This window comes from Tinamus guttatus, unplaced genomic scaffold, assembly GCF_059628265.1.
Source record: "Tinamus guttatus ecotype Peru unplaced genomic scaffold, ASM5962826v1 Tinamus_guttatus_pri_ptg001455l, whole genome shotgun sequence".
Classification (NCBI taxonomy): domain Eukaryota; kingdom Metazoa; phylum Chordata; class Aves; order Tinamiformes; family Tinamidae; genus Tinamus; species Tinamus guttatus.
In genome coordinates this window covers 64,067-81,049 of record NW_028289989.1, presented here as the reverse complement: position 1 = coordinate 81,049, position 16,983 = coordinate 64,067, and the positions used below count along the sequence as shown (strand labels likewise).

The 16,983-nt window shown below is 72.2% G+C and overlaps 3 protein-coding genes across 4 annotated transcripts; all 3 read left to right on the top strand.

Annotated features, from left to right (window-relative positions):
• Window positions 1-1,253: 1,253 nt before the first annotated feature.
• CDK2 (cyclin dependent kinase 2) lies at window positions 1,254-3,770 on the top strand. 2 transcript variants are annotated; one of them, XM_088539169.1, is made up of 7 exons: window positions 1,254-1,377; window positions 1,458-1,535; window positions 2,188-2,308; window positions 2,390-2,545; window positions 2,621-2,722; window positions 3,369-3,572; window positions 3,650-3,770. In XM_088539169.1, exons 1-7 carry the CDS (start codon window positions 1,262-1,264, stop codon window positions 3,752-3,754), a joined length of 882 nt encoding a protein of 293 aa, XP_088395295.1. In that variant the 5' UTR covers window positions 1,254-1,261; the 3' UTR covers window positions 3,755-3,770. The 2 variants fall into 2 exon arrangements, with proteins under 2 accessions (XP_088395295.1, XP_088395294.1); XM_088539168.1 differs by having other exon boundaries at window positions 2,375-2,545.
• Window positions 3,771-7,915: 4,145 nt separating this feature from the next.
• Window positions 7,916-10,095, top strand: RAB5B (RAB5B, member RAS oncogene family). The gene is made up of 5 exons (XM_088539171.1): window positions 7,916-8,078; window positions 8,750-8,901; window positions 8,978-9,100; window positions 9,180-9,273; window positions 9,880-10,095. The coding sequence occupies exons 1-5, from the start codon at window positions 7,916-7,918 to the stop codon at window positions 9,993-9,995; spliced, it is 648 nt and encodes a 215-aa protein (XP_088395297.1). The 3' UTR covers window positions 9,996-10,095.
• A 1,248-nt stretch (window positions 10,096-11,343) lies between these two features.
• Window positions 11,344-14,276, top strand: SUOX (sulfite oxidase). Its single transcript, XM_088539173.1, has 5 exons — window positions 11,344-11,354; window positions 11,910-11,954; window positions 12,071-12,181; window positions 12,287-12,293; window positions 12,825-14,276. The coding sequence occupies exons 1-5, from the start codon at window positions 11,344-11,346 to the stop codon at window positions 14,253-14,255; spliced, it is 1,605 nt and encodes a 534-aa protein (XP_088395299.1). The 3' UTR covers window positions 14,256-14,276.
• The last annotated feature ends 2,707 nt before the right edge of the window (window positions 14,277-16,983 follow it).

Below are 16,983 nucleotides of genomic sequence, written 5' to 3'. Positions count from 1 at the left end.
GGGCACCGCGGCCGGGCCTGGGGACGGGGTCGGCGGGCGCGGGGCAGGTACCGCCTGGGACACATCTGGGACACGTTTGGGACACGTCTGGGACACGTTTGGGGGGCGGTTGGGCAACTTTTGAGCGCTGCTTGGGACACATTTAGGCAACATTTGGGCAGTGTTTGGGCGATGTTTGAGCAACATTTCGGTGACATTTGGCACACGTTTGGACAATGCTGGGCGCATGTTTGGGACACATTTGGTCAATGTTTGGAACACATTTGGACAACTTTTGAGTGCTATTTGGGACATGTTTCAGACACTTTTGGGAGATGTTTGGGACACTTTTGAGCCATGTTTGGAATACGGTTTGGAGACACTTGGGCAACATTGAGCAGCAATGGGTGACGTTTGGGCGACATGTGGGTGATGTTTGGCCATTGCAGAGGCCTGGCGGAGCCCTCACTTGCCCCTGGTCTCGTCACTCCGGTGCTGGTGGCCCCATGGCGCTGGTCACAGGTGCCACAGGAGCCGCCCATGGACGGCGGTGGCGGCTCCAAGCCCTGGGGGAGCAGCTGCAGCCGGAGCCTCGTTGGGGAACCCGGCGGGTCCTGGTCATGCCCGGGTCGGGGGTTCCCTCCCGGGACCCCCCGGAGCCGCGCGGGGCCCCTCCAGGCCATGGGGCACCTCGGCCGCAGCCGGTCACACTCATGTCCCCGGGTCACGGGCACTATGGGGACCCCGGTGACAGCCCCCATGTCCGCACGGACCGCCCCGCCGCCGCCGCCCGCGCGGGCGCCTGTCCCTTTAAGGGATCTCCCGCGTCCCCGGCGCGCGGCGGCGGCCGCGGCCAATGGGGCGGCGCGGGGGGCGGCGCGGGCGGAAGGCGGGAAGCGGCGGCGGGCGGGGCCGCGGCGGCGGCGCGCGCGGGGGGACGCGGCGGCAGCGAGCGGCGGCCGCGGGACCGGGAGCCGCGTCGGGACCGGGACCGGGACCGGGACCCGCCCCCGCACCGGGACCGGCACCGGGACCCGCTCTCCGCCTCCCCCCCCCGCCCCGTACCGGGACCCGACCCCCACACCGGGACCGGCACCTGGACCCCCTCCCTCCGCCCCGGCCCCGGCATCGAAACCCAATCCCCGCCCTGCGACCCGGACCCCCGGGCCCGGCACCGGGAACGGGACCGGCCTCCTGCGCCCCCACCCTCCAGCCCGCCCCCCCCGCTGAGGTCCCGGTTCCGGCCCCGGTGCCGGTTCTGGTCCCGGTGCCGCGCCGCCCCATGGAGAACTTCCAGAAGGTGGAGAAGATCGGCGAGGGCACCTACGGCGTCGTGTACAAGGCGCGCAACAAGGTCACCGGGGAGGTGGTGGCGCTCAAGAAGATCCGTCTGGACACGTGAGCGGGGACAGGGACACGGGGGGGGCGGGGGGCACCGGGACCGGGGCACCCGCTGAGCCCGGTGGCGTCACCCGCAGCGAGACCGAGGGCGTCCCCAGCACGGCCATCCGGGAGATCTCCCTGCTCAAGGAGCTCAACCACCCCAACATCGTCAAGTGAGCGCGGGGACACGGGGACCTGGGGGTGGCACGGGGACCTGGAGGGACATGGGGACCTGGAGGGACACGGGGACCTGAGGTGACATGGACACCTGGGGGGACAGGGGGGCCTGGGGGTGACACAGAGACCTGGGAGTGACATGGGGACCCGGGGCGACACGGGGACCTGGGAGTGACACGGGGACCTGGAGGGGGACACGGGGACCTGGAGGGACACAGGGACCTGAGGTGACATGGGCACCTGGGGGGACAGGGGGCCTGGGAGTGACACAGGGACCTGGAGGGACACGGGGACCTGGAGGGACATGGGGACCTGGAGGGACACAGGGACCTGAGGTGACATGGGCACCTGGGGGGACAGGGGGGCCTGGGGGTGACACAGAGACCTGGGAGTGACACGGGGACCCGGGGCGACATGGGGACCTGGAGGGACACGGGGACCTGAGGCGACATGGGCACCTGGGGGTGACATGGGGACCTGGAGGGACACGGGGACCCGGGGCGACATGGGGACCTGGGGGTGACATGGGGACCCGGGGTGACATGGGGACTCGGGGGGATGGGGGCAGGGGCCCGGGGGTGACACAGGGACCTGCGGGGACCTGGGGACGCGGGGTACGGTGGGGACCCGTGTTGCCGCGCGCCGCAGGCTGCTCGACGTCATCCACACGGAGAACAAGCTCTACCTGGTGTTCGAGTTCCTGCACCAGGACCTCAAGAAGTTCATGGACTCGGCGGCCATCGGCGGCATCGCCCTGCCCCTCATCAAGGTGGGGACGCGGGGACACGGGGGGACGTGGCGCGGCGGGGGGGACGCGGTGGCACCGTCCCCGCAGAGCTACCTGTTCCAGCTGCTGCAGGGCCTGGCCTTCTGCCACTCGCACCGCGTGCTGCACCGCGACCTCAAGCCGCAGAACCTGCTCATCAACGCCGAGGGCGCCATCAAGCTGGCCGACTTCGGGCTGGCGCGCGCCTTCGGCGTCCCCGTGCGCACCTACACGCACGAGGTGCGGCCCGCGCGGCCCCCGCCCCGCGGCCCCTCCGCGCGCGGCTGCCGCGTCACCGCGTCGCCGGCCCCGCAGGTGGTGACGCTCTGGTACCGCGCGCCCGAGATCCTGCTGGGCTGCAAGTTCTACTCGACGGCCGTGGACATCTGGAGCCTGGGCTGCATCTTCGCCGAGATGGTGCGAGACCGGATAAAGACCGGGCGCTACGGGGACATGGTGTCATTAAGGAGGGTTTAGGCTGGAGAGGAGGGAAAAATTCCGCGCGGAAAGACCGGAGGAGCCTGGGAAGAGGCTGCCTGGGGCAGTCCCCAACTCTGTGGTGTCCCAGAAACCTCTACACGAGGAGCTTGGGGACAGGGCTCGGTGGGGAGATGGGGACAGGGCTTGGTGGGGACATGGGGACGGGGCTCAACGGGGAGATGGGGACAGGGCTCGGCGGGGAGATGGGGACAGGGCTCGGTGGGGACATGGAGACGGGCTCGGTGGGACGGTGGGGACGGGGCTTGATGGGGAGATGGGGACAGGGCTCGGTGGGGACATGGGGACAGGGCTCAGTGGGGACATGGGGACGGGCTCGGCGGGACGGTGGGGACGGGGCTCGGTGGGGACATGGGGACGGGCTCGGCGGGACGGTGGGGACGGGTCCCCGCGCAGAGCGTTCTTCCCAGCCCAGATGATTCCCCGCGGCGCGGGCGCCCGGCGGCCCCCGGCGTCACCGGGCACGGGGCAGCGGGTGACGCACGCGGGCCGAGAAAGGCGCTTTGTGGGGCCGGGCGTCACGCGGGGCCGGGCCGGGCGTCACGCGGGGCTCCCTTTGATGCAGATCACGCGGCGGGCGCTCTTCCCCGGCGACTCCGAGATCGACCAGCTCTTCCGCATCTTCCGCACGCTGGGCACGCCGGACGAGGCCACGTGGCCCGGCGTCACCTCCATGCCCGACTACAAGCCCAGCTTCCCCAAATGGGCCCGCCAGGACTTCGGCAAAGTGGTGCCGCCGCTGGACGAGGAGGGGCGGAAGCTGCTGGCGGTGAGCGGGGACGCGGGGGGACGGCGCGCCGTGTCCCCCCCGCCGGCGCCCTTCACCGTCCCCTCTGTGTCCCCCAGCAAATGCTGCACTACGACCCCAACAAGCGGATCTCGGCCAAGTCGGCGCTGGGCCACCCCTTCTTCCGCGACGTCACCCGCACCGTCCCCTACCTGCGCCTGTGACGCCGCCGGGCCCCTCCGCGCGCACTTAGCCCCGCGCAGGGCACGGGGGCGACCGGGAGCCCCCAGCCCTGGGCGGGCACCAAGCGGCCCCGTCCCCTCCCGGACTTGAGGCACTTACGGCCCTGGGGGCGGCCCCGGGATCTCCGGTGGCTCCGACGACTCCAGGATCTCCGGCGGCTCCTGCCCGGGGGTTCGTGGCCCTGTGTCCCCCACTGCTGTATTTATTGCCCCACGTGGGGCTCGTACTCGGCCTGGGGGCACCTGCCCGTCCCGGTGTTTGGTGGGGGCGACGCGGGGCCCCGGTAGCGCCACTCGTTCCGGCCGTGCCTGTAACGAGCATTAAACGGGGCCAGGTCACCCCCATTAAACGGGGCCGGGTCACCCCCCATTAAACGGGGCCGGGTCTTTGCCTGCAGCAGCTGTGGGGGGTGTGGGGGCACCCGTATGTGGGGTGCACCCATGTGCACCCTGTACGCCACCCCGGAGCCCCCCTCGCTGAACGATGCCCCTGCCCCGCACCTATATCCTGCTCCTCTAGGTGCCCCCAGGAGCTCCGTAGGGTCCCTGCACCCGTCCCCATCACCCCGCAGGTGTCACTGTGGGTCCGTATAGCCCCCGTATGTGCCCCCAGGAGCCTGCAGGACCCCCTGCATGTTCCATTGCCCCCCATACGTCGCTGTGGGTCTCTAGAATCCCTGTCTGTTCCCCTTACAGGACCCGCCCCAGCCATTCCCCTGTGTGTGTTGCTGTGGGTCCCTATATGCCCTATAGGTGGCTGTGGTGGGCTGCAGGACCCCGCTATGGGGCAGGGCACCCCAGATATGTTACTGTGCGTGTTCTCTGTGCGTGTCCGGGCCCATAGGGCCCCATACGGGCGCGGGGGCGCCTGGGGTCCGCACTCCCCATAGGCGCCGCCCCGGCCTAGAGGGCCGCGCCCCGCCCCCTGCGCAGGCCCCGCCCCCGGCAACGCCCTTCCGTGGCCACGCCCGCCCGCACTCTGCTGCGCTGCCATTGGCCAGCGCAAAGCTCCGCCCCCCGCCGGGCCCCGCCCCCTCGCCGCTGAGGTAATCGGGAGGGGCGGCAGGGCGGGCTCAAGGGTCACGGCTCCCGGCGGCCCCCGCGCTCCGTGGGCCCGCCCTTCCGCACGCTGTCAGTCATGGCCGGCGCCGCCGCTGATTGGCCGGCAGGGAGGCCGCGGGCGGGTCCGCGCTCGGGTTGGCTGCACTGGGACCCGGCGGCGCTTTCATTGGGCGGCGGGGCAGCGTCCCGCGCCCTGATTGGCCTCTGTGGCGCCGGAACCCGCCCTCTTAGGTCACCTTATTTGTTGTTGATGGCGCCCCCGGGGAGGCGGCGCTTCCCATTGGCCGTCAGCTCCGTCAGTAATATCAATCCCCGCCTCTTTCGTGACGCGCCCCCTGGTCATTGGCTGCTGGCCCCCATCCGTTCCTCACCCGTATTGGCCGCACGGCGCTGCCCGTCCGCCCGCCCGCAGCCGCCGATAGGCTCTCCCTCTCGGGGGCGGATCCCCGGCGGGCGCCGTGCCACGCCGGTTGGCCCGCAGCACGGGAAGAGGCGGGACTTCCGCGCCGCCGCCCGCCGCGCATTGGCTGCGCCGCGCCGTAGCCCCGCCCGCGCGAGGAGGGTTTGGTTGAGCCGCTGTTTGTGCGCTCGGCGCTGGGGCCGCGACGGGGAGGCCGGAGCCGCCGCAGGTAACGGGGGAGGGGGGGGGAACCGGGAGGGGACCGGGGGTCGGGGGGGGTGTGGGGGGCGGGGAAGGGCGGGACCGGGAGCGGGAGCGGGGGGGGTCCGGGGGGGTCGTTGAGGTGGGGGGGGGGAGGAGCTGGGGGGCGGGGCCGGGAGGGGTGGGGGGTGTTTGGGGGGGGGCTGTGGGGTGGGGGGGTCTGGGGGGGGGGTCTGGGGGGGGGCGGGTCTTCACGGGCGTTTTGGGGTGAAAAGGGGGTATTTGGGGGGCAGGGAGGGGGCGGGGGGTGTTGGGGGGGGTGCTGGGCGGGGGGGGAGGGTCGAGGGAGGGGGCGCAAAAGGGGGGGGGCATCTGGGGCCGAGGGGGGAGGGAGACCCGGGGGGGGGGCAGAGGAGCCCCCCGCCCCCCCCGCCCCGGGAGCGCCGCCGCTTCCCTCCCGTTTTCCCTCATTTTGGGGGGCGCCGCCGCTTTCCCCCCGTTTTCCCTCATTTTGGGGGGCGCCGCCGCTTCCCTCCCGTTTTCCCTCATTTTGGGGAGCGCCGCCGCTTCCCTCCCGTTTTCCCTCATTTTGGGGAGCGCCGCCGCTTTCCCTCCTGTTCTCCCCTATTCTGGGAAGCGCCGTCGCTCACCTTCCCGTTTTTCCATAGTTTGGGAAGCGCCGTCGCTTTCCCTCCCGTTTTCCCTTGTTCCGGGCGTTTCTCCCTCATTTCCCCCCCGCGGCCCCGGAGCTGCCGCCCGGGTCCCCCCGTCCCTGTGGAGGACGCGAATCCCAAGAGGCCCCTGGGATCGCCGGGCCGTGGTCCCATCCCGGGAATCCCCCCAGCTCCGTGCGCTCCCCCGGAGCCGCCCAGCGCTCCCGTTCGGAGCTCGCGGCCCTCCCGGATCCGCCGCTTCCCCGCAGCTCCGTGTGCCCCAACGCGGCGGGCGCAATTTCGGCTCCGCGTCCCGGGAAACCGGCGCGTTCCCGCCGGGAAGCCTGGCAGGTGTTTCCTTGAGCGCCATCCGGCTCCGTCCCGATCCCGGCCCGTGCAGGGGCTGCCGCTTTGGGAAGGCCGCGCGGGTCCACATGGAGCATCCCGGGCTCCCGCAGGCTCCAGGTGCTTCCCGTGGACTTGGCGCCATCCACGACTTGTCCCGGCGCTTCCCTATGGACAAGGGCCGCGCGGGGGGGTGTCCCGGGCTCCTTCCGCCGGGATTGTCCCCACGCGGAGGGGACGTCCCAGCCCCATGGACAACCCCAGCTCGGGGCTCTGGAGGCGCCGCATCCCGATCCGGGAGCCCCCTCGTGCCGCATCCCGATCCCGGTGCTGATCCCGGTGCTGATCCCGGGATCCCCCTGCGCTAACTCGTGTCCCTGCTCCCGTGTTCCCGGCGTTCCTGCCGCTCGGCCGGTGTCCCGGAGCGTCCCGCGGCGCTGGGGACGTTCCGGTGTCCCGGGAACAGGCGGTTTGTGCGGCCTGGCCGTGCTGAACGTCCCGGGAACGTCCTGGGAGCTGCGGATCCTCCTGGCTCCCCTCTTGGCCCGGAGGATTCGGGTGGAAGCGGCTCCGTGTTGGAGTCCATCGGAAAAGCCCCGTTGAGCGGGAGCTCCGGCTGCGCGTGGGACAGGGCGGAGCGTGTCCCGTCCCTTGGGATTCCCGGCCCAGGAGCAGCGGCTCCTTCCAGCATCCCGGAACGCCGCTCCGGAGGCGCCGGCGCTCCCGGCTCATCCCCCAGGGGCTCAGGTTGGCCAGAGAGAGCCAAAAACAAATTCCAGGAGGGAAAGGCCCTTTTGGGCTGGAAACGGCATCCCAGAGCAGCAGCGCGGAGCCGAGCGGCTTTCCCGGGAGAAGAGGCTGATCCCGTTGGGATCAGCTCGGGATGCCGCAGGTGCCCCCGGGCTGGCGGCCGCGGCACGGGGGAACTTTCCACCTTTTCCTGCCGAGGCCGGGAATGACGCGGGAAGGCGGCGAGCGCTTCCTGCGCGGCCGGGAAGGGGAACTGGCAGCAACAACTTCCCGCTTGTTGGTTCGGGGCTCTGCGGGATCCGGCTGCGGCCGCGCGGATCAATCCTAGGAACGGGAGGGCCGAGGGCGGGAACGGGAGGGAGTCGGGACCGCGGGCGCCCCCCGGGGCTCCCCTGGCCCTGGGGACATCCCGGGGCCGCCCGGATGGGCCGGAGCCCCCGGAGCCGCCGCCGGGACAGGGGGTGTCACTGAGGGCCCGGGAGGCCGCGGAGGGGCCGAGCGGAGCGGGGCAGCGGCGGCTCCTCCGGCGGGATCCGCCGGTTCCCCCGGGATGCTCCCACGGCCGCGTCCGGCGTGGGGTGAGTCAGCAGCCCCGGAGCCGCCCGGCGCCACCCCAGAGCCACCGTCCCCCCCGGCGCCGCCGTCCCCCCGGCGCCGCCGTCCCCGCGCGGACGCGGCCGCCGACGCCGCTGCTGCCGTTGCAGAGAGCCGAGCGCGTCGCCGCAGCCGGCCATGACGGGCAGAGCCGCGGCCCGGCCCAACGGGCAGTCCCCGGCCTCCAAGATCTGCCAGTTCAAGCTGGTGCTGCTGGGCGAGTCGGCCGTGGGCAAGTCCAGCCTGGTGCTGCGCTTCGTCAAGGGCCAGTTCCACGAGTACCAGGAGAGCACGATCGGCGGTGAGCGCGGCGCCCGCCCCCGGCCCCTCCGCGGCCTCTGCTCTCCCGCTTTCCGTCCGCTTTTCCTTCCCGCTTTCCTTTCCCGCTTTTCTTCTCTCTCTTCCTGCTCTTTCTTTGCTCTTCTCTCCTTTTGGGCGCGGGGAGAGTGGCCGGCGTCCCCGCGCTCCGGGCGTCCCCGGGTGTCCCCACATGTCCCCGCGCTCCGGGCGTCCCCGGGTGTCCCCACGCGTCCTCGCACTCCCGGGCGTCCCTGCGCTCCCGGCTCCCCACACTCCCGGGTATCTCCACGCTCCGGGCGTCCCCGCGCTCCTGGGATCCCCGGGTCCCCGCGCTCCCGGTGTCCCTGCGCCCCTGTGCTCCCGTCTCCCCACGCTCCTGGGTGTCCCCGCGCTCCGTCTCCCCGCGCTCCCGGGATCCCTGCGCTCCCGGGATCCCCGCGCTCCGTCTCCCCGCGCTCCCGGGATCCCCGCGCTCCGTCTCCCCGCGCTCCGTCTCCCCGCGCTCCTCGCGCTCCGTCTCCCCGCGCTCCATCTCCCCGCGCTCCCGGGATCCCCGCGCTCCGTCTCCCTTCGCTCCCGTCTCCCCGTGCTCCGTCTCCCTGCGCTCCTCGCGCTCCCGGGATCCCCGCGCTCCGTCTCCCCGCGCTCCCGCTGACGCGCGCTCCCCCGCAGCCGCCTTCCTCACGCAGTCCGTCTGCCTGGACGACACGACGGTCAAGTTTGAGATCTGGGACACGGCCGGCCAGGAGCGGTACCACAGCCTGGCGCCCATGTACTACCGGGGGGCGCAGGCCGCCATCGTGGTCTACGACATCACCAACCAGGTAGGGCCGGCGGGGCGAGCGGCGCGGGCGGCCGCGGCCTCGGGGTGCCCGCGGTCAGCCCGGCCTGGCCCCGCAGGAGACGTTTGCGCGCGCCAAGACCTGGGTGAAGGAGCTGCAGCGGCAAGCGAGCCCCAGCATCGTCATCGCGCTGGCGGGGAACAAGGCCGACCTGGCCAGCAAGCGCATGGTGGAGTACGAGGTGAGCGCGGGCGGCCGCGCGGAGCCGGCGCGCCGCGACGCGCCCCGAGGCTCACGGCGCTCACGGCGCCGCCTTGCAGGAGGCGCAGGCCTACGCGGACGACAACAGCTTGCTCTTCATGGAGACGTCGGCCAAGACGGCCATGAACGTCAACGACCTCTTCTTGGCCATCGGTAAGGCGGGCGGCGCCGGCCGCGGAGGAGCGCGGGGCGCCGCGGGGACGGGGCTCCGCGGGGACGGGGCTCCACGTGGACACGGCTCCGCGTGGACGGGGCTCCGTTAGGGCGGGAGGAGCTGCGAGGAGGCACCGCCTCCGTGAGGCCGCGCGGCACCGCTGCAGCCGGGGAGCGCGTTCCCAATGCGCGTTCCCAATGCGCGTTCCCAATGCGCGTTCCCAGTGCGCGTTCCCAACGTGCATTCCCGCTGCAGCCAGGGAGCACGTTCCCAATGCGCGTTCCCAATGCACGTTCCCAATGCGCGTTCCCAACGTGCATTCCCGCTGCAGCCAGGGAGCACATTCGCAATGCATGGTCCCAATGCGCATTCCCGTTGCAGCCAGGGGAGCGCGTTCCCACCGCGCATTCCCGTTGCAGCCAGAGGAGCGCTTTCCCCCGCGCGCTCCCGCCGCACATTCCCAGCTTCCCGCACGCTCCCGCCGCACATTCCCCGCTCCCCGCGGGTTCCCGGTGCAGCCGGGGCAGCGCGTTCCCCCCGCGCGTTCCCGCCCCGCGTTCCGCCCCGCGTTCCGGGCTCTTCCCAGCGCCCTCTTCCCCCCGCAGCCAAGAAGCTGCCAAAGAGCGAGCCGCAGAGCGCGAGCGGCGCGGCCGGGCGGCCCCGCGGCGTCGACCTGCACGAGCAGAGCCCGCAGAGCAGGAGCCAGTGCTGTAGCAACTAGGGGCGGCGCGAGGAAGAGCGCAGACGTCACCTCCATCCCCGTCCAGCACCCCCTCCTCCATAACGGCACACCGAGACCCCGTCGGAACCAGAACCCTCCCGAGAGCTCCGTCTAACTGCACTTTTTAATGCTTCAGAACCGCCACCAACACCCGTTACCGCCATCCCGAGACAGCGGAACTAGATCGGCCGGGGACTTAACTTCCAAAAACAAACTCTTCTTCACTTTGTATTATAGGTGCAAATAGCGACCCGATTCCGATTCCTCCCTCGATCTCTCTCCCTGTCCCACCTCTCCGCTTTGGTAAATCCGTGTCCGCGGTCTTGTAACGTCTCTCCTCTGTCCTCCGTAGAGCTGGGGCAGGGAGAGACGCGAGGAGGTGGCATCGTCATCTTTAGAGGGTCACTTTATGCCGAACAAGTTGGAACCAGAGACTCCCAGGAAACGTGGGTTTCTTTTGAGGGCTCTGCCATGGGTTTATCTTTGGATTTTATTTTCTTCTGTTCCTTCTGTTGGGCTGCTCAGGGGGGAGAAAGCTGCAGTGTCCTTAATTGCTTCCTCGGTGGCCTTGTTTTGCCGGCGGCTCAGAAGTGCCTGGGACTTTTCGCGGGGAAACGGGGCGACTTCTGCAGCCAGAAGGTTCCGACCCCGAGCGCCGCGAGGCTCCGGTGACGCCGCCGGCCCCGCCGGGCTCTTCCCGTGCTCTTGGGTTGGTCCCTTCCCTCCCGGCGCCCGGGAGCTGCCCGGGTCTGCACTTTAGTCGTGGAAGATGCACCTTGTTCTGTTGCTTTTCCTCCCGCTCCTGGTGTCGGAGCCGCATGGGGCCGCGGTCCCCGGTCCCCGCAGCGTCTGGGCGGCTGCAGCAGCGCCCAGGGCTGCTCCGCGGGACGTGACCGGCGCCACCGCTCAAAGGGCCCCGCGCGGCCGCTCTGCGGAGCGCTCGGTGCCGGGAGCCGCAGCGGGGCCCTGTCGGAGCAGGGATGTGCGGCCGCAACCCTAATTGCGCCCGCAGGGCTAATTGCACCTAATTACTGCACGTGGGGCAGCAGCTCTGCAGAGGGCAGCGCCGCCCGGCGCCTGCTGCATCCTGCGGCTCCCCGATCCCACTGGGATTTTCCACGGAGCCTCCAGCCCTGCCGTGGGGTAGGGGGGCTCCCGCCTGGCGCCTCGGGCCTCAACAACCCCTGGACCAAATGGGGACACTGCAGCTTTCCGGAGTCTTTTGGTTTTTCCCCTCTGCTCAAGCTCTGCTCTTTTTTTTTCTTTCGTTTTTCCTTTCCTTTGCAAAAGCTCCTCCATTGCATTTAAATAACAATCATGGTAACAGAACTCAACTGCTGATTTACCGATGTATTTAATGTAAGTATATATAAAAAAAAAAAAGCCAAAAAAAAAGGAAGAAAAAACCCTCCGTGTGTCCATGTGGTGCCTGGAAGCGACGACGGGGGCAGAGCCCAGGGCGTCCCCAGTACCGGGGGGGTCCCCAGGTCTCTAGCACCAAGGGGGGGTCCCGGTGCCCCCCCGCCCTCCCCCGGTTCCCGGTGCCCCCCCGCCCTCCCCCGCTTCCCGGCCACCCGCCGGGCCCGGTGCCAGCGCCGCTCGCGCTGCTCCTTGTGCAAACAGCGGGGGGGCCGCCCGCCCCGATAACGCTTATCAGCCGTGCCCGGGCGGCTCCCGGGGCGCGGGGGGGCAAAACCGCCCGGGGCGGAGGACGGGGCTGTCCTGCCCCCCCCTCCGTGCGGAGGGACCGGGCTCGGTCCTCGGAGCCCCCTCCCCGCTGCAGGCCCCGGCCCCCGTTTCTGGCGACGCTGCCCCTTTAAATCGCGCCCCCCGCGGCGGGAAGGGGGCGGTGCCGGCGGCGCTCGTCCCCTGGCGCGCCCCGCGCTGGCCACGCCCCTCGCCCCTCTCTTAAAGGGGCAGCGCCGCGGGGGAGGCCGCGCTGCAGCAACCGTTACGCAGGTGCGAGATGGGGCGGACCGGGACCGCGAGCGGCACCGGGACGGGACGGGAGGAGCGGGGTGGGGATGTGGGGGTGCGGGCCGGGGTAGCGGGACCGGCTCCGCGCCCCCACGCAGGGCGCCGGTGCCCGTGGCCCCCCCGGTGCCGTCGGGGGGCCCCGCTGAGCCGCTGCCCCGCGCAGGTGCCGCCGCGATGCTGCCGCTGCTCCGCACCGTGGCCGCGCGCAGGTAGGGGCCGCCCCGTCGGGGTGGCCGCCGCTCCCGGGGCCGGCCGGCCGCGATCCCCCCCCCGCCTCGCCCCGGGGCCGCCTCTGAGCGCCGCTGTCTCCGCAGGCTCCCGGTGCCGCCGCCGCCCGCGCGCCGCTGCCCCCGCGCCGCCGCCTCGCGCGCCCCCGGCAGCGCCCCGGGCGCGGGGGGCCGCGGGCGGGCGGCGCCGGTGCTGGCGGCGCTGCTGGGCCTCGGTGCCGTCCTGGCCTACGGGGAGCGGCGGCGGCGGGTGAGCGCGGGCAGCGGAACACGCGGGGACCCGGGAACGGGGGAACGGGACCTCCGGGGGGGCGGGAATCTCCTCGGGGAGGGGGGTTGGAGAGGGAGGGGTGATGGGTGCGCCGGGACACCCGGGTCCTCCCGGGGTTTTGGCACCGGGACACCTGGGTCCTCCTAGAATCCTGGCACCGGGACACCAGGGTCCCCTGCGGGCACGGGAGGGTTTGGGGGTAGGGGGGCGATGGGGGCACCGGACACCGGGGCCCCTCGGAGCGGGGGGTCCCTGCTGAGCCCGGGGCTGCCCGGTTTGGGGGTGGGAGGCGAGGGCGACCTGGGGGCTCCCAGGAAGGGGGGGGGCACCGCTGACGGGGCGGCCCCCCCGCAGGCCGCGCAGGCGGCGCAGGCGGCGCCGTCCCCCCCGTACCCGCTGTACACGCGGGAGGAGGTGGGACGGCACCGCGCGCCCGCCGACCGCGTCTGGGTGACCCACGGCACCGACGTCTTCGACATCACCGACTTCGTGGAGCTGCACCCGGGGGGGCCCGACAAGATCCTGCTGGCGGCCGGGGGGCCCCTGGAGCCCTTCTGGGCGCTCTACGCCGTCCACCAGCAGCCGCACGTGCTGGAGCTGCTGCGCGAGTACAAGGTGGGCGAGCTGCGCCCGGACGAGGCGCCCGCGCCCGCCCCCGACGCCCGGGATCCCTTCGCCAGGGAGCCGCCGCGGCACCCGGGGCTGCGCGTCAACAGCCAGCGGCCGTTCAACGCGGAGCCGCCGCCGGAGCTGCTGGCCGAGCGCTTCCTGACGCCCAACGAGATCTTCTTCACCCGCAACCACCTGCCCGTGCCGGCGGTGGACGCCGAGTCCTACCGGCTGCGTGTGGAGGGCCCGGGCGGGCGGGCGCTGTCGCTGTCGCTGCAGGAGCTGCGCAGCCGCTTCCCCAAGCACGAGGTGACGGCCACGCTGCAGTGCGCTGGCAACCGGCGCGCCGAGATGAGCCGCGTGCGCCCCGTCAAGGGGCTCGACTGGGACATCGGCGCCATCAGCACGGCGCGCTGGGGCGGCGCGCGCCTCCGCGACGTGCTGCTGCACGCCGGCTTCGCCGAGGAGCACGACGGCGAGTGGCACGTGTGCTTCGAGGGGCTCGACACGGATGTCACCGGGGCGCCCTACGGAGCCTCCATCCCCTACAGCAAAGCCATGAGCGCCGTGGGCGACGTGCTGCTGGCCTACGAGATGAACGGCGCGGAGCTGCCGCGCGACCACGGCTTCCCGCTGCGCGCCGTGGTGCCCGGCGTCGTGGGCGCCCGCAACGTCAAGTGGCTGCGGCGCGTGGCCGTGAGCGCCGCCGAGAGCCCCAGCCACTGGCAGCAGAACGACTACAAGGGCTTCGCGCCCTGCGTCGACTGGGACACGGTGGACTACGGCAGCGCGCCCGCCATCCAGGAGCTGCCCGTGCAGTCGGCCATCACGCAGCCGCGGCCCGGCGCCGCGGTGCCGCCGGGCGAGCTCACCGTGAAGGGCTACGCGTGGAGCGGCGGCGGGCGCGCCGTGGTGCGCGTCGACGTCTCGCTGGACGGCGGGCGCACGTGGCGCGTGGCGCGGCTGGCGGGCGAGCGGCAGGCGCCGGGCCGGGCCTGGGCCTGGACGCTGTGGGAGCTGCAGGCGCCGGTGGCCGGCGGGCAGGAGCTGGAGATCGTCTGCAAGGCGGTGGACAGCAGCTACAACGTGCAGCCCGACAGCGTGGCGCCCATCTGGAACCTGCGCGGCGTCCTCAGCAACGCCTGGCACCGCGTGCGCGTCTCCGTGCAGCCCTGAGCCCCGGCGCGGCGGTGCGGCGGTGCGGCTGTACGCGGCGCCGTGCGGCTGTACGCGGGGCCGTGCGGCTGTACGCGGCGCCGTGCGGCTGTACGCGGCGCCGCGCGTGTTGTGCCGCGTGGCCGAAGGTCGCCCTCTTTTACAACGTGTGAAAGTGGCTCCATAAAGATTGCGCAGCTTTATGGACTCGGCCGCGTGCTGGCGGGGACGGGGACGGGACGGGGAGGGGACGGGGACGGGGACGGGACGGGGAGGGGACGGGGAGGGGACGGGGATGCAGCGACCCCGGGGGCGCCTGGCCCTGGGGGGGGTCCCCCCTCGCTGCCCCCCTCGGGGACGGTCCCTGCTCCTCGGGGAGCTCATAGGACCCTATGGCCCCCCCAGATCCTGCCTCACGTAGGGGACCCCCAGGGTCCCTCCTCCCGCTGTGGCTGCCCTGACCCCATAACTGCCCTTTGGGGCCCCCCCGTCCATGTGGCTCAATGGCCCCGTGCACCTTCCGGGGGTCTCTGCCCCTACGGGACCCCCCCGTACCAAGACACGGGGGGACGCACCGACCCTATGGGCCCCGCGGGTCCCCCGGCCATAGGGGACCCCCACGGAGCCCTGGGGACCCCCTGCAGCCCCCGGGAGCCTCCATAGGGGCCGCCCTGTCCCGTTCCAGCCCGCGGCTCCCTCGCCCCTGTGACCCCCACGGCCTCTGCCCATGGGGTTCCCCCCGCCCTGCGGGCCCCTTCTCTCCCGTGGGTCCCCCCGTTACCCGCCCGGTAACGCCCGGTGCCCCCTGGCGGCCGCGGGGGGACGGGGGGGCAGCCCCGGTGCGGCCCGCGCCGCCGCTCCCGGCGCCGCCGCTTTCGGCTATCGATTATCGGCCATCGATCACTGACCATCGGCTATCGATTACCCCCCCACCCCGCTGCAGCCGCGGGCGGTGCGGGGGGAGGGGGGGGTGCATCGATGCCCTCGGCGCTCCCCGGCTCGACGCTCTCGGTGCTCTCCTGCCCTTCCCGCGCCCGCTCGATGCGCGCGGCGCTCGGCTGGGAGCCCCCCCGGACCATGGCGTCCGCGGCGGCGCCCCCCTCGCGGCGGCTCGAGGGCGTCGGCGCTCGGCTGCGCTCGCCTGTCGCCTGGCAGTGGGGCCGGAAGTGGCTCGGGGCGGCCGGGGGGGCCCGCTCGGCGCGCAGGTGGACGCGGCCGCCGGTGCAGCCGCCGCCCTGAGCCCCCCCCGCCGCCGCCCCCCCCCGCGGCACGGGGGGGCCCGCGGGACGCGCCGGTGAGAGCGGGCGGGGGAGGGGGCGCTGCCCTGGGGGGCGGGGCTGCCCGCGGGGGAGGCGGTTGGGATGGGGGGGTCATTGGGGGGGGGGGATCGGGGCACAGGGGGCAGCGGGGGGGGCAATTGGGGGGCTCTAGCGGGGGGGCCCTTTGGGGGGCGGCGGGGGGGGACAGGGGGGCCGGGCGCCGCGGGGGGGGCTCCGTCCTGTGGGGTCCGTGTTGTAGATGGAGGTGAGCGCGGCTGGGGGACCCGGTTCCGGGCGGGGAGATCCCGGTTCCGGGCGGGGAGATCCCGGTTCCGGACGGAGGAGGAGTCCCGGCTCCGCACGGGGGGGATCCTGGTTCCGCACGGGGGGGACCCGGTTCCGGACGAGGGGGACCCGGTTCCGCACGGGGGCTCCCAGTTCTGCACGGGAGGGACCCGGTTCCGCACGGGGGTTCCCGGTTCCGGGTGGCTCCGAGTTGCCGGCGCCGCTCTGCGCCCCGTGGTCCCACGGGACAGGGACCCCGTGGGTGTCAGTCCCGGGGGAGGCGGGAGGGGGTCTCGGTGCGGAGCTGCCCCCGGGGCCCCGGCAGCGGCGCCCGCGGTGACGGTGACGGTGACGGTGACGGCCCCAGACAATGGCTGCACCTGAGCGGCGGCGGCGGCGGCGGCCGTGCTGCGCGGGGAGGGATCTGCTGCGCGCGGGGGCACCGGCTGCCCCGGAGCTCCGGGAGCGCCGCAGGTTGGTCCCCAAACGCCCGTCGTCCCCTCGGGGGCGCGTGGGGCCGCGGAGCCCGGAAAGGCCCGTGCGGATGCGCCCGCCGCCCGTGATCCCCGCGGATCCGGAGGGCTCCCGGGAAGGGCGGCCGCGGGAGCCGCCAGCCGGGCTGCCCCGGAGCAGGGCCCGGGCTCCCCGGTGTCCAGGCCGGAGCGGGAGCTCCACGGAAAACTTGGAATCCCGGGCGCGCTTGGGATGGGCGATTCCGCCCCGCGCTGGTTCCCGCGTGGATGTGATTGGGATTAGCGGGGCCTCCGGGGCAGGGGCTGCAGGTGCCGTGGAGCGAGTTTTCCTTCCCGGCCCCAAAGCGGGAACGTGGAAATATTTATTCCCTTCTTTATTTATTTATAGCGCAGGGCGCTGCTCCCTGCAAACGGAGCCCTTGGCGCCGGCGCTCGGAAAAGGGGCTCTTCCCGCTGCCCCCTTCCACGTGGGCGATTACCTTGAGTTATGGCTATTATTTTGAATCCTTGTTATTTTTTTAGCAATGACATTTCATCTTAACACATTTAAAAGTACAGAAGCATCAGGAACGCTTTTTTAATGGATAAAACGTGTCCCAATGCCTTAATTTTGCTGTTGCCCTCACTTGGGGCCTTTGGTGCCACCCCGGGCTCCATTTCGAGGCGTTTCCAGGGACACAAACTCATATTTTTTTTGTCCAGCTGGTGGAAAAGGTGGAAAAAAAGCCCTCA